Here is a 27,025-nt window from a genome sequence, read left to right as displayed (position 1 = left end):
AGCCATGTGAATTTCAGAGCTCTTTCTCCCTTGCTATTTGTCAATAGTTATTTTTCTTCGGAATATTACCCCGACACAACCTTTAAGTGATCCTAAGATACCTGCAGCAATTTTATTTTTATTTTTATTTTTTTGAGATGGGGTCTTACTCTGTTGCCCATGCTGGAGTGCAGTAGCGTGATCATGGCTCCCTGCAGCTTCGACCTCCCCAGGCTCAAGTAATCTTCCCACCTCCCAAAGTGCTAGGATTACAGGTGTGAGCCACCACGCCCAGCTACCTACAGCAATTTTAATAGAATGTTGAAACTAGTATATCATTTATCATGCTTCATTTGAAGTACAAATACTTGAGGACAGGGTAAGGTAAGTGTCTGTGCGAATTTATTTATGTTTGCTTGTATATACCAATTGTTACGAAGTTTTCAGTTTTTTCTCAGATGGAGATGAATTATAGGGCCAAAAGTTTCATGGACTAACAAACCAAAGATAAAGTAACCAGAGAGGAGGAAAAAGGAAAATGAAAACACTTAACATCAGCAACTTTAAATACAGTAGAACAAATAAGTCTTTCCAAACCTGCAATCAAATCTATTTAAAGGATGTAACTGACACATCTGGCCACACTGGGGGAGTGTGAATCTTTTGGCAACATATTTCAGTAAAGTCCTGGGGAATGGAATTTAAAGTATAAAACGGGCATGATCTCAGAGAGCCAATTTTAAAAGCTTCAAATTTAACAATGGATTTATTTTTATGAGTAAAGGAAAGAAGACACGAAAGAGAATGCAAATTCTGCCTTGAAGGAAAAGATGTTTGTTACATTCTCCTTACTCTAATGGCATTGGTGGCATGCTTTTCCTCAGTATTTACCTTTCTTCCTTCTAAAATGCACGAATTCAATGTTGAATGACTCAAACGTTTTTTAAACTTTTTTCTTTTAATAAAGTTAGACTTTTTTTTATCACAAAAGTAATACATACTTGTGAAAAACAATATTACCCTGAGTCTTACCACTTCACTAACTACTGCTCTAAAATTGTGTGTATATTCTTAAATTATCATGATGTCATGTATTTATAAATATTATATATGCCAATTTTAGTACTTTTTAATTATTGTGCAGCCAAAATATAATTATTGAAAAACATTTAGAAAGTACCAGAGAATTTAAAGAAAATAAACACCCTTGGCCAGGTGTGGTGGCTCACGCCTGTAATCCCAGCACTTTGGGAGGCTGAGGCAGGCAGATCAGCAGGTCAGGAGTTCTAAACCAGCCTGGCCAATATGGTGAAACCCTGACTCTACTAAAAATGCAAAAATTAGCCGGGCATAGTGGTGGGCGCCTGTAGTCCCAGCTATTTGGGAGGCTGAGGCAGGAGAATTGCTTGAACCTGGGAGCAGAGGTTGCAGTGAGCTGAGATTGCACCACTGCACTCCAGCCTGGGCAACAGAGTGAGACTCTGTGTCAAAAAAAAAAGAAAAAAAGAAAAAAAGAAAAAAAGAAAAAAAGAAAATAAACACCCTCATCTAGGATTCCAGCACCTAAAGAGATGGGCATGATATACATCTTGGTGTATTTTCCTGCATCTTTTTTCTGTGTATGCGTATTTTGTTTAGTGAAACGCTGCATATCTTGATTTTTAAGCAGAAATAGCAAAGGAACATCATTATAGTCTGAAAATGATAAATCATGTGCTTTGTGATAGATAAATCTTTTCCAATTAAAAAAGGACCCACCAGTGTGTGTGGCATTTAAGTATGTAGAAAACCGTTATTCAGGTACCTTGGCATTCAATATGGCATTTAATGGTCATTATTTTGTGCTCTTTGAAGGGGAGAGAAATTTACTTCTTATTCAAGAAGTAATTTGTGACAGTGTTTCCACAAGTGATTTAGCTGTCATTAGCAAGTTCTAGAAGAGTACTGCAGCAAACATTATTTTAACATCATTTTATGTGTCATGACAAGAGAGTTCATATTAATTGCGGGGAGTTGATTGTGGCTGCACAAGCTCATGTCTTAGTGCCAAGAAAAGCTAAGCTGAAAAGCTGCACCGAGGCAGTCATGCCTGGCTCACCGGGAGATCCAGCCCCAAGTGGCCACTAGAGGCTCGCACTGGGTGTCTGACTGGGGAGGCTAAACTGACTCTGGGAAGTTACAAGTTTCTTTTCAACTCTGGTTTCCCCATTTTTTCATTTGAAATTTTCATTTATTGTTTCATTGATTATTTTCTAAGATAATTTTTTCAGGGAGGGAGCACAATGATGATTTTCTGAGTGTGTGTGAATGTAAACATGATTTCTCGTTGGCGACACACAAGGAAGTCAATCAATACAAAATTGTACAACATTCTCGGGTCACAGTTTTGTTCCTCAAAATTCTGTATCTATTGCTTCATGGTTTTCTGACTTTTTGTGCTACAGAGATGTCTGAGGCAGCCTACTTTTGACTTACTTTTTAGGAAGCTTATTTTTCTCGCCTTGGTGCAAGATTTTTTTTCTTTTGTTTTTACAATTTAAAAATACTGCCAGGATGTGCCTATATATTAATATGTGTTTTTCTTTATGAATTTGTCTTGGAATGTCTGTTATTTAGTTATTTCTTTAATTGTTGCTCTTATTTCAGTTTCCCTTGTTTCTTCTTAAACATACATATTCAATAGTTCCTCTTTATCAACTGTTTCACTTTTCATGATTTCAGTTATCCACGGTACAATACAATGAGATATTTTGAGAGAGAGAGAGAGAGAGACCCCATCCATGTAACTTTTATTACAGTATATTGCTATAATTGTTGTATTTTAGTGTTAGTTATTGTTATTAATCTCTTACTGTGCCTATTTTAGAAATTAAACTTTATTATAGGTATGTATGTGTAGGAAAAACCATAGTGAGTACAGGGCTCAGCACTATTTGCAGTTTCAGGCATCCACTGGGGAATCTTCGAATATATCCCCTGCAGATAAGAGAGACTGCTGTAATTCTGACATTAGACATTCGCTAATCATCTGCCTCACAATTTTCTTTTGTTGACATTTACCTTTGCACTCTGGAAGAGTTCTGAAGTTTGCCCGCCACATATTTTATTTCTAAATTCTGCTCTTTGGAACTTCTAATACAGGTTTAAATTTTGATTTTGGTTATTGGTTTCTTTGTGCCCCCTTCTTATGCTCTCTTTTCTCTTTGTCTCACTCCATTATCTTTCCATCTCAATCTGTAGCTCTTTACTCCATTTCATGAAGGTAATACCATCTTGTTTCCTGTCAAGGATGCACACTTTTGTCTGAATTTTCTTCTTAATGTGTATCATCTTATGAGATCTGTCTTTTTCAGTCTTCAGGGTAATGGTGCCCTCTGCCTTTCTCTCTGATGATTTTGAGAGGCAAAATTTATTTCTGGTGACTCATTTTTTTTGACTCATTTTTAAGGAGAGCTTGACCTACTCCTAGAGTTTGTCAGGTGTGATGAGCACATCGTTCTTAGCCCTGCTTTCTGTTCATGTCCATGCTAACTAAATCTCCTCAGATCTATAGCTGTTGGGCAGGTGAATATGCACAATGCTGGTAAAATCCCCACTACCTAGTGGACTTTCATTCATTACAGAACATCCACTGTATGAAATGAGATGCAGGGAAGAACTACATTTTTTAGCATGGGCTGCTAATGGGGCTCTTTTTACCTCCATCCCCAAGAAGGCCACTTTGTACTTAGGACAACTACTCCCCCAGGTACAGCATTCCTACTGCCACACCCTGCGCGCAACCCATCCTCCCACGCCCTGCCCACTCTACTGAACCCACCAGATTTCTAGTTAGTTGGTTTCCAGGATTTGGAACCTTTGACTTGGGTTAGAAAGAGAGGCACTAATGGGGAATAAAGATAGGTTGCCTCATGAGGACTCCTACCAAAGAGGTTTGACTGCTAGGTTTTCTAGATGTCTACATATCTGTGTGAAGTCTGAGCATTCAGGAGAGAGGGGGGTCTTTCAGGGATGTAAGCTTGCTTGTTTCAGATGCATGACACAAGTGGTTCACTCATTGTGCTTTTCAATATAGTTCCATTGGCTTCGATTAGGATGGAGATTCTGCCTAGATTTTTGGCATTTGGTGGGCTTCCTTTAGTGTTTAGTTAAGTTCTGCTCTCTTCTATGAGAAAATGAAAAAATAGAAACTTCTAGAGAGAATATTTTATACCAGGAATTCTTGAAATTGGCTCATAATGACAGTGTTCAGCTTTTTGAATCAAGCTCCTCTATTCTAGTTTGCTTTGAGTGCAACCTATGAAATGACTTTTCACTTTAAACTCTGTTCTGTGTATCATTCAGCCCCTCAGGGGTTTTAACAGAGGGGCAGGAAGATTATTAGTAGGAGACGATTAATCATCACAGGGCATTTGCATCACCTCTTTTGTGGGATTTCTCTGTGTGGTCCCGGTACATTTGTCTTTCTCTGTAAGTCATCATGAAATAATGTTTGTCACTGCTTGTTTTTCTATGAGCAAAACTTACTTACATAGATATTAGAATTATTTTCCTATGTGGAATGTGTCAGATAGGTTTTCATGAGCACTGTGTGAATTTAAGTTCAAAGCTACAATTAAAACTCCAGGCATTATATAGACATTAAAGCAATCTGTTCATACTAAGATACAAACTCATTTTGAATTCTGAGAGAAATTTAGAAAATTTACAAAATTCAGGACAAAAACTCTATGCCATTCTGAGACCACAGTGAGAGCATCTTCTTTCTCATCTGCTGTGAAAGCTTTGACGAGCCACACTCACAGCTCAGTTAACCTGCTATTGATCTGTGGTTTCTGTGGAAGCAGCATATGATACTTTCTGAGTGTAGGGTTTAGAGTCCAATGCCTGGATTTAATTCCTAGCTCTGCTAATTCCTAGCCCTGTGTCTTTAGGCAGATTACTTTGCCTCACTAAGGGCACATTCCTTATCTGTAAAATGAGGATAATAATAGTTCTTACATAAGAGTCAATGTGAAGAACAATGAGACCATCCATATGTAGTGTCTAGAACAGTTCCTGGGACATAGGAGGTGCTCTTTAAATCTTAGCTCCTGTTATTGTTATTATTATTATTGGCGTTACTTTATTATTATTATTAGGTCAGTCAAGAGAACTTGTTTGGCAATAAAGGTGAGTCTCATATTGATGTCTACCTAGGGGATGGGGCGGGGCTCAAATTCTTTGGTTGATTATATATCACAGCACCTTCCCATTGAAAAATGAGGGAAGTTTGATAGTTTATTAACTTCAGTAGCACTTTTGTTATAAAACCAACATGCAACAGGCAGAAACATATGCCAATAGCTAGAACTAAAGACCTCTGCATCACTACCTTTTTTTTTTTTCAGATAGAGTCTCACTTTATAGCCCAGGCTGGAGTGCAGTGACGCAATCTTGGCTCACTGCAAACTCTGCCTCCTGGGTTCAAGCAATTTTCCTACCTTACCCTCCCAAGTAGCTGGGACCACAGGTGCATGCCACCATGCCCAGCTAATTTTTTAAAAAATATTTTTAGTAGAGACAGGGTTTCGCCATGTTACCCAGGATAGTCTCGAACTCCTGACCTCAGGTGATCTGTCCGCCTTGGACTCCCAAAGTGCTGGGATTACAGGCGTGAGCCACCATGCCAGACCCTATGCATCACTATTCAATGAGCTGTTTTATCAGAACCTAAGGATGTACTTTTTAAAAAGAATATGAAAATAATATGCCTTTAAATTAAGAATCTGTGATATACAAAATGTATCATTGGATAGTAAATGGTATTAAAAAAACAACTGAGCACTTTGCCTCTATGAGAGAATATATAAATATATCAACATTATAGCACACAACAATAATATACCCTTCATTATCTTATTTTAGATTTATGAGCTGAACCTATCTAAGATCTTAGGTCTCATCAAATTGTCTCTGGAAAGATTATACTTTATTGCATGTGGAATCAGAATAAAATACTAACAAAATATTGACAGAATGGAATGGATATTCAGTTCACTTCAGCACATCATAAGCATTAGAAATCTCATGGACAGATGGATTAAATATTATTCCAGAAATATCATGTTTACAGTTAATTTTTTTATTCTTTACACTTTCTTAGCTTCTCAAAAATATTGGGATGACTGGTTCAAAAGGTACAATAACCTGAAATTATACCTGGCTTATCTAAGGACTGAATATGTATGATTCTTATTGTAATATCAATATTATTTTTCCATGTAACACAATACATAATGGCTTGTACATTATAAAAACAGTTCATTTGTGAAAGCAAAACCTCATGGCAAATTGACCTCACAAAGTCTTTTATTTTCAAGTATCATCATTACAGAATGCTTAGTAAATGTGTAGAACATTGTATTAGTACCAAAACAAATTTAAAATTCTCTGTTTCTCATTTTTCAGGATATGACATGAGATAATGCAGTGATTATAAACTTTTTATGTGCCTAAGAATCACCTGGGGATGGTATGAGAAATTCAGACTCCTAGGCTCCATCTCCAGAGACTGATTTAGATCCAAGATGGGACCAAGGAATCAGTATTTTTGCCAATCACTCCACGTGATTCTTCTCTTATGCCAGTGATGTTTTGAGCACATTTTGAGTAACACTGAAATAATTCTTGTGGAGTGCATAGCATGGTGCCTAGCACACATCAACATTTCTTTCTTTATTTCTTTTTTTCTTTCATTTTTTTTTCTTTTTAAAATGACCCCTCTTTTTCCCCCGACCAACTCACTCAGCCATGTTGTGGGAGTAGAGCACACTAAGAGAGTTGCAGTCTCAGAGTTGGTGGACCGTGTGGGAGGCTTTGGTTGGAGGGACCAGTTATTGATCCTATTTCTTCCCGCTTCTCCCAGGACCTTGTCCTTTAGAGCTATTGATTATTCTTTTTATTTTTTTACTCTTTGTTTCACGGCTCCTCTTTAGACTACATACTAGCTCAATCTTCGTCATAAACTATTTTAAAGCAATTCCTTTGAAATTGCTCAAGCTCCCGTTCCATCTCTGTCTCTGAACCTCACTACCAAAATTCCTGGTTGAAATTATTGAAGAAAAGAGTGTAGAGAGAGAAGAGGGAGAAACTAAAATCAAGTGTTGATAAATGCCTACATGTAGGGAATGGAAAGGATAACTCAAGTTGAAGCAGCAAGCAAAGGGGTAGAGGAAGCTGGGTGCTCCCTGTGTCAGTGTGGGGGGTGCAGGAAGAAGTGGAGGGTCAGCAGGGCTGAAATGCTGATATTTCCAGAGGGATGGGGGCTGAGGCAAGGTCCTGATTGGTGACTGGGATAATATCAGTTCTCTCCCAAGCTGTTTTTAGGGAGTAACAGAAGGTTTCCATTGTACTATGATTATGATGGAGAGGGTGCTGAGTATGTGGAGATTCTGCATAGAAGACTCTTCTTCCAATGTATGTAGATTTATGTAAAGAACAACAGATAAATCAATGAAAAATGAAGTTGAAGTCAGTGTTTACTTACACAAAAAGAAATAAGTTTTGCAATATTCATAATACTTGTTAAACAATAGTAAGGCAGACTTCATTCCAGACCATTGCTATAGGTGTAGGGACCACTGCAAGGGAATTTTGCATTAAGGGAGGAGAGATTATAGGAGTGGCTGGTTTTTCCAAGAGGGTTTTTGTAAAAATTGACTCCGTAGCCACCCTTAATTTTAAAAATCTAATTCTATGCACATCATTCTCAAATAGTGCATTCTATTATAGTTATTCAAAGTTTTGGTCATATTTAACTCCAAATATAATGAAGAAAAGTAGGGATTTATAGCCAGGAGTAGGGTCGGGGATTGGTGGATGGAAAATTAAGAGGAAACATCAGGGATAAGGCGGATTCTGGGAAAAGTGACCTATAGGATTCTTGCTTAAGGCAAGTGGGTGATCAGACCTCACCTGGCAGATGGTGGAGGGTGAGGGGACTTTATTGGATATCAAGAATGGAGGATTCTAACTAAAGTAACATAGCAGTATTCTTGGTAAGAGTGGATAGTGCAGAGATGAACATGGAAGTCCAACAATGAGGCCTAATTGAAAAAAACTCAGAGGCGCATGATTAGAGTTTAGTCAAGGAGAGAATCTTTGTCAGTGTGACTGAGACACTTCACATGCTATAGATGTCTCAGATTGGTACTGTTCTCTGCTAGTTGTTTATTGGTAAATGAATTCATTTATTAATTAAGAAACATCAAATAAGAAAGATGTTGTTTGGAAAGAACTAACAAGTGAATTCTAAAAATGTATTTATCTTAATCATTATGATTCTAGACCTCCTAGTTTGTTATTCACATTAAAGTAGGCATTTCTGGGCTCTCTCTTTTGCACATCAAGCCTCTCATTCCTAAAGGATCTAATTCAAGCTTAAGCACCAGAATTTTTGGACTTTAGTACCATTCTAGAAATACATCACTCTAAAATCTGAAATCTACAATTTTGAAGAAAACTATTTATAGGAAACTGAAAGCTAAGACAATCTTATAATCACATTCCATTTTTGGTTTCACTTAGTACTTGGGATAAAAATTGATTCTCTGAATATAATTTTGTCACTTTTTTTCCTGTTTACTTTCTTACTACAGCAAGTAGACTCAGTAAAGTCTGATACAATATACTTATTTCACTAGTGAAATGGAAAGCTGAATGACTAGTGAATTAAGATAGTGAGGATTCTTACTACCAGCTTCCAGTAAGAAAGTTTAGACATTTGTTAAGATGTGATACGGTGCTATCTGCCTGAGTGTTAACCTTATAGTTCAGGAGACACCCAGTGGTTAAAAGTAGGTAATTCCTTGCTGTGATACAGTGTTAAAAAATTATTGTAAAATATATTTCTTGGCTCAGCAGTGATCACACATTGTTGACGTTTTCTTTCTCAATGAGTATATGTTAAGGTGTTTGTGTGTTTTGATAAAATGTTTGGTCTTGACTTTATATATAAATTTTCTTTGAATAATAAAACACCAATAATTTTGAAAATGTTAGAAATATGATTACACTTTTCCTTTAGTTAAAACAAATTATATTTAGAAATGTGGAACAAGTGACTGCATCATAAATAAAAGCCTTTTTGACCCAGAAATTCCAATTCTAGGAATGTATTCAAAATATATAATCAGAGGTGTACATGATGACTGACTTACTTATATTCACGGATATTTATCATCGCTTTATTTATAATAACAAACTAAGAAGGAAACACCTGTACGGAAGTAAAGTAAAATCATGGCACTGATGTACTAACAACGTCATTTTTAATACTATGTTTTGAAAAACATTTAATGACAGGCGAAATGCTTACGTTAGGTAAAAATCTTTCTAAATGTAAGATTACAATTCCATTCATATACAATATGTTATCTTGTGCATATTTTTGTATTTGTATAAAAATAGGAAAAAGCTGAAGTTAGTTGTCTTGGATGACAGGATTTTAAGTAATTATTATTTCTTCTTACTACTTTTTCTTTATCTTAAATGTATTTTTTAAACCAGAAGAAAAAGAACAATAAACAGCATAGATAATAAAAGAGTAAGATAAGAGTATTTTAGCAATGACCAGAAAAGTACCCATGCATGTGTCTGCTTAGACCTTAAAGACGTCTAGAAGTGTTGTGTATTTGAGTTTTTTTACTTTGGGGCCCCTAAGAGATACTTTCAGAGCAAGGCTGCTGCTGCTATGTGTGTGTGTGTATATGTGTGTATGTTTTGTGTGCTTGTGTGTGAGGGTGGGGGCACACACACATGTGTTTGAGTAGAAAAGCACCTCTTAAATATAGACAGAAAATAAGGGCTTAAGAACAAAGACAACTTGGAGGGCAAGAATACTGAAATATTTTTAGTTCATGTTCTTTTTGGAATCTGATGAAACTGTGATCTTTTCTCTGAAAGCTACACACACGTACGAATACAAAAAATATCCTCCAAAATGTTACATACAATTTAAAGAGGTTTATATGCACACGCCATCCCCACACTTGCAGGGACAATCTTACCAAGTAGGTATATTTTGGAGACACTATGTAATAGTATTTTCCTAGAAGGCTTATTGATGTCTGAAATTCTACCATTAACAATATCCTTAATCTTTCATTGCCTTTTTCTACATCTTGTTTTAAACTGTAGGTATTTCTAGTTAATATATTCATTATTAATGTCCTTGAGAGAACTAGTTTGGCAGGAAAGGAAGAGAATAATGTAAGCATTTTTTTTTGTAGATTTTCTGTAAAGGTAGTAGAGAACTAGAGATCATTTGATGAAAATAGCTAACACTTACATTGGCATTATATACACATGCAAATACCTGTGTGCACACGTGGGCACACACATGCCCCTTATGGCAGCCTCATTCTCCTGATAAGGAAATTGAGGCACAGCTTGATTAAATAACCCATCTAAGGCCACACAGTTTTTTAATAATAGAACTCAGAATTGAAATCACTTTCCAGAGTCTGTGCTTTTAACTAGTATCTGATACTCATAAAATTACCTATATTATGAAGTCTGTCTTATAAGATGGAGGCCAACTCCATAGACTTTCTTACTTCTGTTGTCATTTTTTTGTTGTTGTTATTCCTTTCTCTACTTCTTCATTTCCCTCTTTCTTCCTTGTGTGATGCCCTCTTTTCATTCAGGAAGATTCTATAGCAAGTTCAGTCATTCCAATTCCCATGATGTAGGTATAGCTATTTGCCCTTTGTAGGTAGGAGATGAGGCTCTGAGGGAAGCAGAGCCAAGGCAGAGGCAGAGCCCTAGAAGAGTAATATTTTCCTGACTCCTGGTCAGTGCAGCAACCTCAGGACTAAAAAGACTTGAGCTGGACTACCTTGAGGGGTTCCACTTGAGATGACACACGGAAACTGAGTAATCAGAAAACAACAACAACAACAATGAAAAACTCACTGGAGTGTGCTCACCAAAGTGGGTGTTATTATGGCCCTAGAACATCGGACATTTCATTCAGTATCTGAATTTATTTATTTATTTATTTATTTATTTGTGATGGAGTCTTGCTCTATCACCTGGGCTGGAATACAATGGCGCGATGTTGGCTTACTGCAACCTCCATCTCCCAGGTTCAAGTGATTCTCCTACCTCAGCCTCCCGAATAGCTGGGATTACAGGCACGCACCATGCCCAGCTAATTTTTATTTTTAGTAGAGATGGGGTTTCACCATGTTGGCCAGGCTGGTCTCAAACTCCTGACCTCAGGTGATCCACCTGCCTCGGCCTCCCAAAGTGCTAGAATTACAGGCATAAGCCACTGCACCTGGCCTCAGTATGTGAATTTCTGTGTAATGTTAAGAGTTAATGATAAGGCTTATTCATTATGACTTAGTTAGTATTTTTTTGGAGCCAGCATATCATATTTACTGCTTTGCACTTGCAGTAGCACACCTTTATACTTCTTTTGATAATAAAAGTGATTTGTACTGATTTGGTCGCCACTTAAGCTATGGTATTAAAAGAACATTTGTAAATAAGAGTCACAGTTTTATAGTTGCTAGTGTTGGAGAATCTGCCTACACTTTTGAAAGACAATCTTTTTCTAGACACTATTTTCTTTTTTTTTTTTCTTTTCTTTTTTTTTTTTTTTTTTTTGAGGCGGAGTCTCGCTCTGTGGCCCGGGCTGGAGTACTGTGGCCGGATCTCAGCTCACTGCAAGCTCCGCCTCCCGGGTTCATGCCATTCTCCTGCCTCAGCCTCCCGAGTAGCTGGGAGTATAGGCGCCTGCCACTTAGCCCGGCTAGTTTTTTGTATTTTTTAGTAGAGACGGGGTTTCACCGTGTTAGCCAGGATGGTCTCGATCTCCTGACCTCGTGATCTGCCCGTCTCGGCCTCCCAAAGTGCTGGGATTACAGGCTTGAGCCACCACGCCGGGCCTCTAGACACTATTTTCAAATAAAGCATGTATTTTCATGTAGAAACACAATACTTCTTGCCGTTTTATAGGACAACTACTAAGTTATGGAGTAGATTCTTAACAAATATGTCAAAACTTACATATTTTATGAGAGTTTTTATCCTGAAAAATACATTTCATGAAGTCTAAGAAATGTGTCATTATACAATTTTATCATTGTGGAAATGCCAGAGTGTACTTACAAAAACCTAGATGGTAGATACAGCTTTATTTAGATATAGTTTTTCATATGGAAAACGAAATGTCTCAGCATCATGACCGAATATTAGTCATTTCTCCTACTTGACCTGCAATGCCAACATCATGTGCCATATATCGAGTTTCTGTATATGCTCCATTATAAGCTTATGGGACCACTGTTCCATATACAGAAAATGCAGTCTGTTGTTGAGTGAAATGCCCTTGTTCAGCACATAACTATATATGTTTCTTATTATATCACAATATCGCATACTCTAAAGGCTGATCTGGTCCAAGCTAACAAAGCTTAAAAGCAAATCTCAAAAAAATCAAACTGTTTCCAAGTAATTTAACAGTATCCCATTATTAGAATCATGAACTAGTTCTAAGCAAAAAATTATATTTTTCTATCCCATAAGAAGTTATTATTTTTATAACTGAAAATATAGTAAAACTCATAGAAAATTTTCAGCAGCCACTAAGTCTTCTTATGCGTAAAAATCAGACTCACTGGAGTTGTCCTGCAGAGGTCAGTCTGTTCCATTGCTACCTGGGCCAGGACTTTGGGTCTCTCTCTTTAGAGCCAGGATTTTCAGCCTGTGGGTCACAGACCTCAGGATATGTTGTAACTCATTTAACCCTCAAAATCACCTTCTGTGGTATGAGTAGAGTTATCCACCCTACTCAGAAAACTGGTGTTGAGAAATGTTCAGAAACTTGCCTAAGATCTCATAGCTGGCATTTGGTAGAACAGGACTCTTGCTATATAAATCTTAAGGTAGGACCATTGTCCTAGAGAATGTGATGCCTTTCTTCACAGAGTCATGAAGTCTCAAGGTAAAACATGTGGCTTCCCTCAGGGAGCCCTTTCTGATATTTAAGGTGACAATGACACAGCAACTCTTTGCCTGGCTCTTGGAACTTCATTGTTATTTATAGATTCAATGCCATCCCCATCAAGCTACCAATGACTTTCTTCACAGAATTGGAAAAAACTGCTTTAAAGTTCATATGGAACCAAAAAAGAGCCCGCATTGCCAAGACAATCCTAGGTCAAAAGGACAAAGCTGGAGGCGTCACGCTACCTGACTTCAAACTATACTACAAGGCTACAGTAACCAAAACAGCATGGTACTGGTACCACAACAGAGAAATAGACCAGTGGAACAGAACAGAGTCCTCAGAAATAATACCACACATCTACAGCCATCTGATCTTTGACAAACCTGACAAAAACAAGAAATGGGGAAAGGATTCCCTATTTAATAAATGGTGCTGGGAAAATTGGCTAGCCACAAGTAGAAAGCTGAAACTGGATCCTTTCCTTACCCCTTATACGAAAATTAATTCAAGATGGATTAGAGACTTAAATGTTAGACCTAATACCATAAAAACCCTAGAAGAAAATCTAGGTAGTACCATTCAGGACATAGGCATGGGCAAGGACTTCATGTCTAAAACACCAAAAGCAACGGCAGCAAAAGCCAAAATTGACAAATGGGATCTCATTAAACTAAAGAGCTTTTGCACAGCAAAAGAAACTACCATCAGAGTGAACAGGCAACCTACAGAATGGGAGAAAATTTTTGCAACCTACTCATCTGACAAAGGGCTAATATCCAGAATCTACAAAGAACTCAAACAAATATACAAGAAAAAAACAAACAACCCCATCAAAAAGTGGGGAAAGGATATGAACAGACATTTCTCAAAAGAAGACATCCATACAGCCAACAGACACATGAAAAAATGCTCGTCATCACTCGCCATCAGAGAAATGCAAATCAAAACCACAATGAGATACCATCTCACACCAGTTAGAATGGCAATCATTAAGAAGTCAGGAAACAATAGATGTTGGAGAGGATGTGGAGAAATAGGAACACTTTTACACTGTTGGTGGGATTGTAAACTAGTTCAACCATTATGGAAAACAGTATGGCGATTCCTCAAGGATCTAGAACTAGATGTACCATATGACCCAGCCATCCCACTACTGGGTATATACTCAAAGGATTATAAATTACTCTACTACAAAGACACATGCACACGTATGTTTATTGCGGCACTATTCACAATAGCAAAGACTTGGAATCAACCCAAATGTCCATCTGTGACAGACTGGATTAAGAAAATGTGGCACATATACACCATGGAATACTATGCAGCCATCAAAAAGGATGAGTTTGCGTCCTTTGTAGGGACATGGATGCAGCTGGAAACCATCATTCTTAGCAAACTATCACAAGAAGAGAAAACCAAACACCGCATGTTCTCACTCATAGGTGGGAACTGAACAATGAGATCACTTGGACTCGGGAAGGGGAACATCACACACTGGGGCCTATCATGGGGAGGGGGGAGGAGGGAGGGATTGCATTGGGGAGTTATACATGATATAAACGTTATGCACATGTACCCTAGAACTTAAAGTATAATAAAAAATAAAAAAAATAAAAAATAAAAAAAAAAGTTATTTTGAAAAGTTTAAAGACCCGAGTTCTGATTGATTCAGTAAAAAATTTTTTTCTCTGAACTACAATAGATATACCAAAAAGTAGGCAACTAATTCTTTTCATGCCTTCTTGCAAGAAATGATGCAATATCATATATAAATGAGCTTGTTTTGAGGGTTTCAACTTACTGTGAGTAGATGAATTCTGTCCTGAGGGTGGATCCAGCCCTATCACTAGTTAGTGAATATGCAGATCTAGCAAGCTAAGAGATCTGTCCATGGCAGGGTAGAATTTCTAAGGACTGATGCTAATGTTAAGGAGTATGAGTGTGAGGAAAAACTAAGTACAAGGAAAACTAAACACAAGGTGACATGAAGCCAGAGGACGTGGAGAACCTTGCACCTGGAAGCAAGGGAGGACTCATGGGGGTCAGACAGTAAGCTGAGAAGACCAGGAAACAAACCAGATCCTGGAAGAAACTGATGATCCCAAACTCATGTGACTATAGGGCTATTCTGGATCTGCGTCACTTCAGAATAAATATCCTGATCCTGCATTTTGTTTCATCTCATACCATACATGCCTGTACCCAGCATGCTTTGGCTGCACTGGCTTCTTTCTGCTCCTCCTGCTTACCAAGCCCATTCTTACCTCAGGGCCCTTGCACGTGCTGCCCTGTCTACCTAGAATGCCTCTCTCCCTCATCCCATACTTACATGGTTGGTTTCCACACAGCAGTCAGGTGTTAGTCAAATGTCACTTCTTCATCCATCCTGTCTGAAGCAACCCTGAGCCAATCACTCTCTGTTACCTCATCCTGTTTCACAGTCTGTTCAGGACTCACCACTCTCTGAAGTCATCTTGTTTTTTTGTTGACTTATTTAAAGGCTGAGTCTTTCTACTGGAATGTAAGTGCCATGAGAGCAGGAGCTTTTTCTGTTTAATTGGTCATTATATCCCCATTGCGTAGAATAGGACCAGGCTCACAGTTTTCCCAATGAATAAATGAACAAATGAATATGTGAAGTCAGATGCAAATGAAGAAAGGGGGCCAGGTCTTGTACATCAGCCAAACAACATGTAATTAAACTCTGATTACCAATCTGAACGTAAGGAGTCTGCTCTGTATATGGGTGCATTTCTAGGCTTTTGTGTTGTATTTTCAGTGCCAGATGTCAACAAAGGGCTTAATAAATACTTGTTAGATAAAAATTTAATGAAAGATCATTTTACATATTCCACTCTCACTTCAGCTGAACTACATTGGTCCTTTGTGGACTAAGTAATCCAGGCAGCTCTGAGAGCAAGCCAGTCTTTAGGGGAACAGATCATACCCACAAGAAAGTTGAGGGACCCTCCGTTAAGTTAAAAACCATTTCATTTATTAGTAAGTCATTTTCAGCATGTATATTAAGTTTAAACAGTTATTATTTTTAACTTAATAGTTTCATCACAGCCAAAATATGAGCTTTTAAATTCTCATTGGCAGATCCTAATTGGCATATTGTAACTAGTGGAATCAATTTATAGACTTTACAGGTGAGCTTTACTTTACTGAGGTCCAGTATGTGGGCTTTGATGTAGCGAATGGAATCTGTAATTAGCCCAGGATTGAAACATAGCCTTCCTCAATTGTAGCTAAGATCAAAAGCTAATAGCTGGAGTTTGGGACAGCTATGTCACATTGAAAACTGACCTAGCCTCCTTCAGTTTCCTTGTTGGAAAATGAGAGATTGAGATAGGTAATGAAGTTGAAATGGATAATGCTACTGCTGTATTCTTGTCTTTATTTCTTATGTCCAGTCTTTTATACAGAATCCATTTGTACATTAAGGTTGTCAGAAGCTATTTGTTATTATTTGTGATAATTTTAAAAAGACTTGCAATCTGGATAAAATGTAGGTTATCCCCTCCTTTTACCATCTCACATATCACACCTGCATCACTAGCTTCTTAGTAGCCTCTTGTGTTTTTATCACATGTATCTAGGTTTTTTCTTTCCTTGGTTGATGGCAGTAAGTGTATGCTTGGGAGAGACTATTTATTTATTCTACAGATGATGCCTGGGAGCCTGAACTCCTGCAAATGCCTGTGAGGCCCCTTGAGTGGCTGGTGAGTGGACACATAGAGATGGTGCTTTGAGGACAGCAAGCTAAGTTTTGAGTTTGGGGCATGCTAAGGCAAAATTTACCCAGAAGGGAAAGAAGACTTCAGTTCAAACTTCCATGGCATGCATTTCCAATAAATTAGAAAATATAAATTTGGCTCAATATTTCTTCTAAATATTAAAGAATGAAACCAAATTATTCTCAATTATACATATAAGATATTTATTGCATAGATATAGAACACTTTAACGTGTTATATGCTGGCTAATTTATATATTATCTTACCTTGTGTATTCAATATTTACAGTATGTTATTCATACTTTATAGACCTTGGAGCGTATCCCCATTTTACATTATAAAGCTTTATACTTGGCCGGGCGCAGGGCTCACGCCTGTAATCCCAGCACTTTGGGAGGTTGAGGCAGGCGGATCACAAGATCGGGAGATCGAGACCATTCTGGCTAACACAGTGAAACCCTGTCTGTACTAAATATACAAAAAATTAGGTGGGTGTGGTGGCACGTGCCTGTAATCCCAGCTACTCAGGAGGCTGAGGCAGGAGAATCGCTTGAACCCAGGAGGCGGAGGTTGCAGTGAGCCAAGATCGCACCACTGCACTCTAGCCTGGGCGACAGAGCAAGACTCTGTCTCAAAAAAAAAAAAAAAAAAAAATTATATGCTTGCTTCTTTGGAATATAGATATTCATAAGAAAGAGATTCAGGATATGAAGCTCTTGTTGAGAAAGCAACTGTGTATTTTACTTTTCCTTTTTCCCCCATTTATTTTCTTTTTCTCAATTAAAATAGGTATGTAAGAAAACACAAAAAAGCCCAGGAAGGATTTTTTAAAAATTACTCTTCACACCATCAGAAAATAACCTCATATGACTTTAAAGGATCATACGATACATACTATTTTATAATTTGACTTTTCTTAGTATAAAATATGAATAATTTGTTTTTAATGAAGTGTTCTTCTAAGACATGATTTTTAACAACCAGATGATATTTCATCCTATGGCTGTCCCATAACATAACCCCCTATTATGGGAGGCAGTATAGGTAGGTAAGAGATTAGGGTCTGGAGCAGACACCCTGCCTTTTACTAACTGTGACCATGGCCAAGTAATTTATTCCTTCTATTCCTCAGTCCCCTCACCCATAAAATGGAGATAACAATAGTATTGGGTCTATATTGGTTTATGTTGTTATGCATGGTATTTAAAATACTTAGAGTACTTAGAATAATTTTCTAAGAGGCTTTATTCTTGGAGCATTTTATCCTATTATTATCTATTATTTTATTATTCTAATAGAATAATTACCTGGCAAACCATAGTACTCAATAAACATTATTATATTGTTTTCATCTTTTTTAGGTTATAGTACTGTGATGAATATCTTTGTAGAAAAATACTTTTTCTCTTATTTCCCTAAGACACATTTTTGCAAGTAGAATAGCATCTTTGATACATATTTCTAAATCACCCTGCATAGACATTGTAACCTTGTATACTCTCTATGGCACTGTAAGGGTGAGTGATGTTTTTGGAAGTACATGAGAACTGCCTCAGTGAGTTTTGCAGTTCTCCAAAAAGAATATTGAACAATTGAGACTTATTCAACTTACTCTTCATTTCAATATTTATATCATCTCCAGGCAAAGTTATGAAAAATTCAAAGCATATGTTTATTTTGGGTATGTTTCAAATATTAATCTGATTGTTACTTGAGAAAATATTTGTATTGATGTGTAAGTTTGCATTTGACTATGTTGGTAAGGTGTTTTCCTCCATTGAAACTAACATTTTCTATTTTCAAGAAAAAAGCAGCAAGCCTCGGCAGCAGTCAATCTTCCAGAACCTATGCTGGTGGAACAGCCTCGGCCACCAAGGTCAGTGATTTCCTGAACACGAAAAGTCCCCTACTGTGTTCTACAGGGATATCGTTAGTGGGTGTGGTCTGTAGGAACGGCAAACAGTGTCCAGATCCCACTGAAGGTTTTTGAACAAAGTATCATTTCTGTGCTGGAAGAGAGAATATAATTTCTTAATAATGATGTGAATGATTTAAAACCTAGTAAAAGCATTTATTGTATAAATCTTCTTGGCATATAATAATAAGCATTAAATAAATATTAATTATTATCATGACTATCTGTAGATAATATTAAACTTTTGCGCATACTGTGAGTGAAAACATAGTCCTCCCACTTTAGAAAATAATTCAAATCCTTCTCATGGGCATTAACCACAGCAGGCGCGCTGCTAAGTGCTTTATGTAATTATATCACGTAATCCCCTCACAATCTTCTTCTTATTCCTCTATAACTGAGGAAACCAGAGCTCAACGAGGTTAAATAACCTTGACAAGCTCACAACACCAGTAAGATGGAGATAGGGCTTGAACCCAGGTTTCCTGTCAAGAGGTCTTTGACAGTGCTGGGTCTCATAAGCTCCATCTGAGCAATTTTTGGTAATATAACCTTTCAAAGTTTTGCAACTTATAAAAATCACTGAAACCTCACCTTTCAACACAAGAAAATGGCCAGGCACAGTGGCTCATGCCTGTAATCCCAGCACTTTGGGAGGCTGAGGCAGGAGGATCACCAGGAGGATCACTTGAGCCCAGGAGTTCGTGACCAGCTTGAGCAGCATAGTAAGACCCTGTCTCTATAAAAAAAAATAAAATAATAAAATATTAAAAATTAGCCAGGCTTGGTGGTGCGTGCCTGTAGTCCCAGCTACTCAGATGGCAGAAGTGGGAGGATCACTTGGGTCTAGGAGGTCAAGGCTGCCGTGAACTGTGATAGTGCCACTGCACTCCAGCCTGGGCAACAGAACAAGACTTGGTCTCAAAAATAAAAAGAAAGTATAATTTTATAATATTAGCTAGTAGTTTTTGATAAATAAAATTATTTTGGGAGGCCAAGGAGGGCAGATCACAAGGTCAGAAGTTTAAGACCAGCCTGGCCAAGATGGTGAAACCCCATCTCTACTAAAAATACAAAAGTTAGCTGGGTGTGGTACATGGTGGCACGCACCTTTAGTCCCAGCTACTTGGGAGGCTGAGGCAGGAGAATGGCTTGAACCGGGAGGTGGAGGTTGCAGTGAGCTGAGATCACACCACTGCACTCCAACCTTGTAACAAAGCAAGACTCTGTCTCAAAAAAAAAAAAAAAAGAAAAAAAAAGTTGTTATATTCAGCCCATTTCAACTTTGTGGTCTTTTAGTATGTCCAAGATTATCTAAAACCTCAACCTATGTTTCAGGACTATCTATACAACTATTTAACATAAGGTTTTTTTTTTTTCTTTAAAACTGGTGGCTATCTTAAGAAAGTAAGACTTTCTCATAGATGTCACTTGCTCAATGAAGAGTTAGTATTTTAGTGTCACTCAGAGTTCTGACTGTTCTCCAAGTCCCTGATGGTGCCCAAACCAATAATCAGCTGAGAAGTGAGAAGAGGCCAGTCCCTCTAATGCTAAATACCATGTCACTTTAAGACCCGTGCCTTTTAACGACCTTTTCAAAGCTCTCTTCTACCAGTCAATAAAAATATAAAAATCATTGAAAGACCATGAATTGTAAATACCAGGAGTTAATTAACATTTGGAACCAACATAAATTCAAAACTGAGGTCTGCTCTTTTTTAGCCATTCTTTTTTTTTTAATACTTTAAGTTCTAGGGTACATGTGCACAATGTGCAGGTTTGTTACATATGTATACTTGTGCCATGTTGGTGTGCTGCACCCATCAACTTGTCAGCACCCATCAACTCGTCATTTACATCAGGTATAACTCCCAGTGCCATCCCTCCCCCTCCCCCCTCCCCATAATAGGCCCCAGTGTGTGATGTTCCCCTTCCCCAGTCCAAGTGATCTCATTGTTCAATTCCCACCTATAAGTGAGAACATGCGGTGTTTGGTTTTCTGTTCTTGTGATAGTTTGCTGAGAATGATGGTTTCCAGCTGCATCCACGTCCCTACAAAGGACAGAAACTCATCCTTTTTTATGGCTGCATAGTATTCCATGGTGTATATGTGCCACATTTTCTTAATCCAGTCTGTCACTGATGGACATGTGGGTTGATTCCAAGTCTTTGCTATTGTGAATAGTGCCGCAATAAACATACGTGTGCATGTGTCTTTATAGCAGCATGATTTATAATCCTTTGGGTATATACCCAGTAATGGGATGGCTGGGTCATATGGTATTTCTAGTTCTAGATCCTTGAGGAATCGCCATACTGTTTTCCACAATGGTTGAACCAGTTTACAATCCCACCAACAGTGTAAAAGTGTTCCTATTTCTCCACATCCTCTCCAGCACTTGTTGTTTCCTGACTTTTGAATGATTGCCATTCTAACTGGTGTGAGATGGTATCTCATTGTGGTTTTGATTTGCATTTCTCTGATGGCCAGTGATGACGAGCATTTTTTCATGTGCCTGTTGGCTGTATGCATGTCTTCTTTTGAGAAATGTCTGTTCATATCCTTTGCCCACTTTTTGATGGGGTTGTTTGTTTTTTTCTCGTAAATTTATTTGAGTTCTTTGTAGGTTCTGGATATTAGCCCTTTGTCAGATGAGTAGATTGCAAAAATTTTCTCCCATTCTGTAGGTTGCCTGTTCACTCTGATGGTAGTTTCTTTTGCTGTGCAGAAGCTCTTTAGTTTAATGAGATCCCATTTGTCAATTATGGCTTTTGTTACCATTGCTTTTGGTGTTTTAGACTTGAAGTCCTTGCCCATGCCTATGTCCTGAATGGTACTACCTAGATTTTCTTCTAGGATTTTTATGGTTTTAGGTCTAACATTTAAGTCTCTAATCCAAAATCCTGAGACTTTGCTAATCTAATTCAGCAAAGTCTCAGGATACAAAATTAATGTGCAAAAATCACAAGCATTCTTATACACCAGTAACAGACAAACAGAGAGCCAAATCATGAATGAACTTCCATTCACAATTGCTTCAAAGAGAATAAAATACCTAGGAATCTAACTTACAAGGGATGTAAAGGACCTCTTCAAGGAGAACTACAAACCACTGCTCAGTGAAATAAAAGAGGACACAAACAAATGGAAGAACATTCCATGCTCATGGATAGGAAGAATCAATATCATGAAAATGGCCATAATGCCCAAAGTAATCTATAGATTCAATGCCATCCCCATTAAGCTACCAATGACTTTCTTCACAGAATTGGAAAAAACTGCTTTAAAGTTCATATGGAACCAAAAAAGACCCCGCATTGCCAAGACAGTCCTAAGTCAAAAGAACAAAGCTGGAGGCATCAGGCTACCTGACTTCAAACTGTACTACAAGGCTACAGTAACCAAAACAGCATAGTACTGGTACCAAAGCAGAGATGTAGACTAATGGAACAGAACAGAGCCCTCAGAAATAATACCACACATCTACAGCCATCTGATCTTTGACAAACCTGAGAGAAACAAGAAATGGGGAGAGGATTCCCTATTTAATAAATGGTGCTGGGAAAATTGGCTAGCCATAAGTAGAAAGCTGAAACTGGATCCTTTCCTTACTCCTTATACGAAAATTAATTAGCCATTCTTTACTGCTGCTGGAGACACCACAGCATTCATTGATGGTCACTGGGTGAGAGACAGTTGCTTACACAAACAAATACGAGTTTGGATTTCCTCTTTGCCACTCTTATTTGTCCAGCCCCACTGAGCTTCAGTTTCTTCATCTGTAAAATGAGGGTTGGACTTCTCTTGTCAGAGCTGTTGAGAGGCTTAAATGAAAGAAAATAAATACTAACACTTAGGCCTGGCCCTGGCATTTAGTAGTTGCTGGGGAAATGGACCTCTCCTATGATTGATCTTGTTAGTCTTCATATTCTGTTGTTTCCAGGTCTCCAAATAAGAGATTCTCTAACTAAAAAAGATTAACTTTTATTGTTATTAGGACTTGTATTTAGCGTACACTTAAATTATGCCTCTAAAAATGATACACCTCATTAACAAAACACCCACCCAATGAGATTTAGTGAGTTATTTGTAAATGTTCCCAGACTTGCTGTTATCTAAACTTCTGAAGGTTTAGTACACTGTGGAAAACCACACCCAGTTTTTTCTTGACCATAATCATAAGAATCAAACCCTTTCAATTTTTTTTTTTTTTTTTTAACGTGGAAGTTACCCTATTTTTCTGAGATGGGATAGTTATAAAGAATTTGAACATCTCTCCACAAACCCTGTTCTATCTTAAGAGCTGGGAGGGGCAGAGCATAACTGGAAGTAGAGATAATTTAGCCACATGTTTATTGCTTTAGTATTTAACAGCAAACTTGAAATTCTTTGTTTTGCTTTAAAAACACCATCCTCTCCCATTTCCATTCTTATGTCTCCTGTTTCTCTTTCTCACCATGCTTTTCTGACTCACTTTCCTTTGCCAGTTTCCTGAATGTGAGTTCTCCAGGGTTTGATTCTTCACCCCTTTCATTCTCATATTTTTGACTTTTACAAAGTTTTGAAGAAATGTAATTGCTTATTTCTTCTTTTGATGCCAGATTGGAATGGTTGTAACTCATAGCATTATCCCTTAAGAAATTACATACCCATGGATCATTTAGAAAAGCTGGGGGTAATAGCATAACTTGAAGCCTTTTATTGCACAGTTATCATGTCACACATAAGCAGAATAATATTCTCCCAACATATTCTGTAAAGGCGTGACAGAATAGATAGAATTGGGAGTGAGAACTAGTGCTAGTTTTCTTGATTCTGGAAATAGTTAATTTGAAATTTAAAATAAGTGATAATTTTACAATTATTAATAAAACTTTAAAGTCTTAAAAAGTTAGTGCTTAATTTGAAGCATATGTGTAAGCTATGCATTAGAGAATGGTTTCTATATATTGTAGAACTGTTTTATGAGAATTCTTACAGAATGCGGATTTGTGCCCTCAAATGATATCCCTTGTGCTATGCAGTTTTGGGTTTCAAAGATCTAATGCTCTTAAGTGATGTAAATATTTCTAATTCAAAATAATTATTATAAAATATTTAGTTCATAAAATTTAGTTTTTGGTAAATCAGTAGTGAAGATGAGGCTGCAGAAATTATACAGACCCTTACTAAAGCCTATATGAAAATAGTTGTGATCCATAACCAGTCATGCAATTTTATTTCTGGAAGACTTGTCAGACAACTTCTATTTCACCAACCTGACTGTGCAGGTGAGGAAACCGAGGTTCAAATTGCATTAGGAATGTCTCTGTAGAAGACCATGCTATTAAGCAGATGTACTGGTTAAAGTTGTTAGTTCCAATTAGAACCCACTCTGACTAAGCCAAAAAGGAATTTCTTAAGGAACAGGGCGTAGCTGGTAGAGAAATCCAGGAGAGTACAGCAGAAGAAATCTAAAGCTTTACAGCGGGAACAATGCACAGTAACACTATCAGGCTTTCTCCTGCTACCACCACAGCTCAGCTCCTGTCACATGTAGGACTGGGTGCCAGAACTCTGCCACTAACAATGCAGAAGACTCAAACTCCCTATTATAACGTGGATTTCCTGGTGGGCAACAGCCTGCATACGTTGCTCACCTCCAGGCTCATTCTTGTTTGGCACATCTGATTGGCAAGTGTAAATCACATGCCTTCACCCTGCTCCAAGAGAATCTAGGGGTGTGAGTTTTCTGGATCCTGCTTTGGGAAGGCATGGACTGATGAGGTGGGAAATTATCAATATGTGGTGAGGGTTTTCAAATGTGTGGCCTCCTGCTGAAAGACAGCTATCCATGACAGAAAGGAAAACAAGAGAATTACCTAATAGAATAGGAGGAAAACTATAGATGATAGACTATTCAGCAACATTAGGCCTTTCAAACAGAATAAAGTACAAACAACTTTCCTCCCAGCCTAGACAGGAGGAGATCTATGAAGGAATAAGCACCTATCAGATAAATACTTTTGTGATTTGGGTCCTGGGTCTGCCATACATAGCTGCGCTAACTTTGGCAACACAGCTCTCTTCCCAGGTTCTTACTTTCTCATCCATAATAGGAGTGAGGGTTTGGGTTAACTCTTCAGGTACTGTGGAGGGTATACTGACATTCAGGGCCAGCATCAGCCCACAGTACTCTCCTACTATGTGTCGTTTTTGAGATGACTGTGTATTAGACAAGAAAGCATTTTTATTTTAATAATTATGCTTATATTTTAATGTGCTATAAAAAGTAAACTAGCATATCAATTCCTAATCCCATGGCTATTTTCATTTATGGTGAGGCTGATTTTAAGGTTAAAGTAAATCTATTTCTTTTAAATTAAGTAAACATTATATAGCTATGGCAGGTTAAAAAATATTATGTAAGTAATGTACAAATAATAACCAGGGCTTGAGAAATAAGATCCAGAGCAGTAATTTTCACCTTTTAATGTACATAATGAGTCAGTGTGGGTTTTATTAAAATGAAGATTCTCTGTGGTCCCAGCACTTTGGGAGGCCGGACGGGCAGATCACGAGGTCAGGAGATCGAGACCATCCTGGCTAACATGGTGAAACCCCGTCTCTACTAAAAAAATACAGAAAACTAGCCGGGCGAGGTGGTGGGCACCTGTAGTCCCAGCTACTCGGGAGGCTGAGGCAGGAGAACGGCATGAGCCCGCTAGGCGGAGCTTGCAGTGAGCTGAGATCCGGCCACTGCACTCCAGTCTGGGCGACAGAGCGAGACTCCGTCTCAAAAAAAAAAAAAAAAAAATTGAAGATTCTGATTTAGGAAGTCTGGGATGAGGATGAGATTCTGCTTTTCTAACAAGCTTCCAGTTGATGTGCTGCCACTGCTTTGGCAACCACATTGAGTAGCCAGGAGACTGAATAGTGCTGAATGTGGGTAGTTTAGGTTACCCATAACCTAAACATCAATTGGAGAATCTGGTTAAAATGCAGATTCTCAGGTTCCAAGCCAAGAAATTCTGATTCACCAGGGTGGGGAAGAGCCCAGGATTTCATATATTTAATAGGCATTCCCAGGAGTTTCAGATGCAGATGATTTGAGAACCACACTGGCAGGAAGGACACCCTCAGGGATTGTGATGGCCACAGCACAGCTGTGGAACAACATTGTTTCCCTTCACTCTAAGGAAAGGAGCCCCTTTCCACCTGACTTACAGTGGAAGAATGTTCCGAATTTCTTTTTTCTTTTTTCTTTTCTTTTTTTTTTTTTTTGAGACAGGGTCTCACTGTTGCCCAGGCAGGAGTGCAGTGGTGTGATCTCAGCTCACTGCAGCCTCCACCTTCCGGGTTCAAGTGATAATCCTGCCTGAAGCCACTCGAGTAGCTGGAATTACAGGTGCACACCATCACACACAGCTAATTTTAGTATTTTTAGTAGAGACAGGGTTTCACCATGTTGCCCAGGCGGCTCTCGAACTCCTGAGCTCAAGTGATCTACCCACCTCGACCTTCCAAAGTGCTGGGATTACAGGAGTGAGCTACCATGCCCTGCCAGAAAATTTGTTTTATAACCATGTGATTACTCATCTGTACTCTTCAGGAGCACAGAAATACATTCAGAGATAGGCATCATTAAGCTGCCTAACTCTGGAAGCTGTGGGGCCCAGGGCCCATCCCTATGGGGTGTGGCCCAAATTAGTCACCCTGTGCTGTTTTTGTCACAGGATAAATTAATGTCAATGAAACCTAGATGAGCTGAGTTTTAGTTTATTTTTAAAAAGGAATAACAGTACTAACGATCAACAACAACAACAAAAAGGGATATATAAGCTATACTTCCATTAAGAAGAATTCTAAGTCCGGGCATGGTGGCTCACGCCTGTAATCCCAGCACTTTGGGAGGCTGAGGTGGGCAGATCACTTCAGGTCAGGAGTTCGAGACCAGCCTGGCCAACATGGTGAAACCCTGTCTCTACTAAAAATACAAAAATTAGCCAGGTGTGGTGGTGCGCCTCTGTAATCCCAGCTACTCAGGAGGCTGAGGCAGGAGTATTGCTTGAACCCAGGAGGCGGAGGTTGCAGTGAGCTATCACGTGACTGCACTCCAGTCTGGGCCACAGAGCAAGACTCCCATCTCAAAAAAAAAAAAAAGTTATAAGGATGAGGTGTTCTGCTCTGGAAATGTTAGAATCTTAAAGTTGGAAGGGCTGTTATTTCACTACATTTTTGACAGAAATAAAAGAAAAAAAATAAGGTGCCTGTGAGGAGTACCCTTAAGGGGACATCAGAGGGCCCTACTTGCCTTGGCTGCCTGGTGGGGTAAAAAGTTGTGTGGATGAGTTCACCTTTTTCATGCCACTGGCCATCACTTGTCATGACTCAACACAGCACTGTCCAGC

At 38.3% G+C, this 27,025-nt stretch overlaps 1 protein-coding gene across 10 annotated transcripts in view; it reads left to right on the top strand.

Annotated features, from left to right (window-relative positions):
• The window catches only part of CAST (calpastatin), a 114,201-nt gene that overhangs the window by 17,026 nt on the left and 70,150 nt on the right, over positions 1 to 27,025 (top strand). For all 10 annotated transcript variants that reach the window (XM_033179056.1, XM_033179060.1, XM_033179059.1 and 7 more), the window contains one exon: positions 18,524 to 18,595. In XM_033179056.1, the coding sequence (XP_033034947.1) occupies positions 18,524 to 18,595 (72 nt within the window). The remainder of the gene's footprint in view (positions 1 to 18,523; positions 18,596 to 27,025) is intronic.

Source organism: Trachypithecus francoisi, unplaced genomic scaffold, assembly GCF_009764315.1.
Source record: "Trachypithecus francoisi isolate TF-2019V2 unplaced genomic scaffold, Tfra_2.0 Lachesis_group2, whole genome shotgun sequence".
NCBI lineage: Eukaryota > Metazoa > Chordata > Mammalia > Primates > Cercopithecidae > Trachypithecus > Trachypithecus francoisi.
The sequence above is the reverse complement of the archived record's forward strand: the minus strand, read 5'-3'. Positions and strand labels throughout refer to the sequence as shown.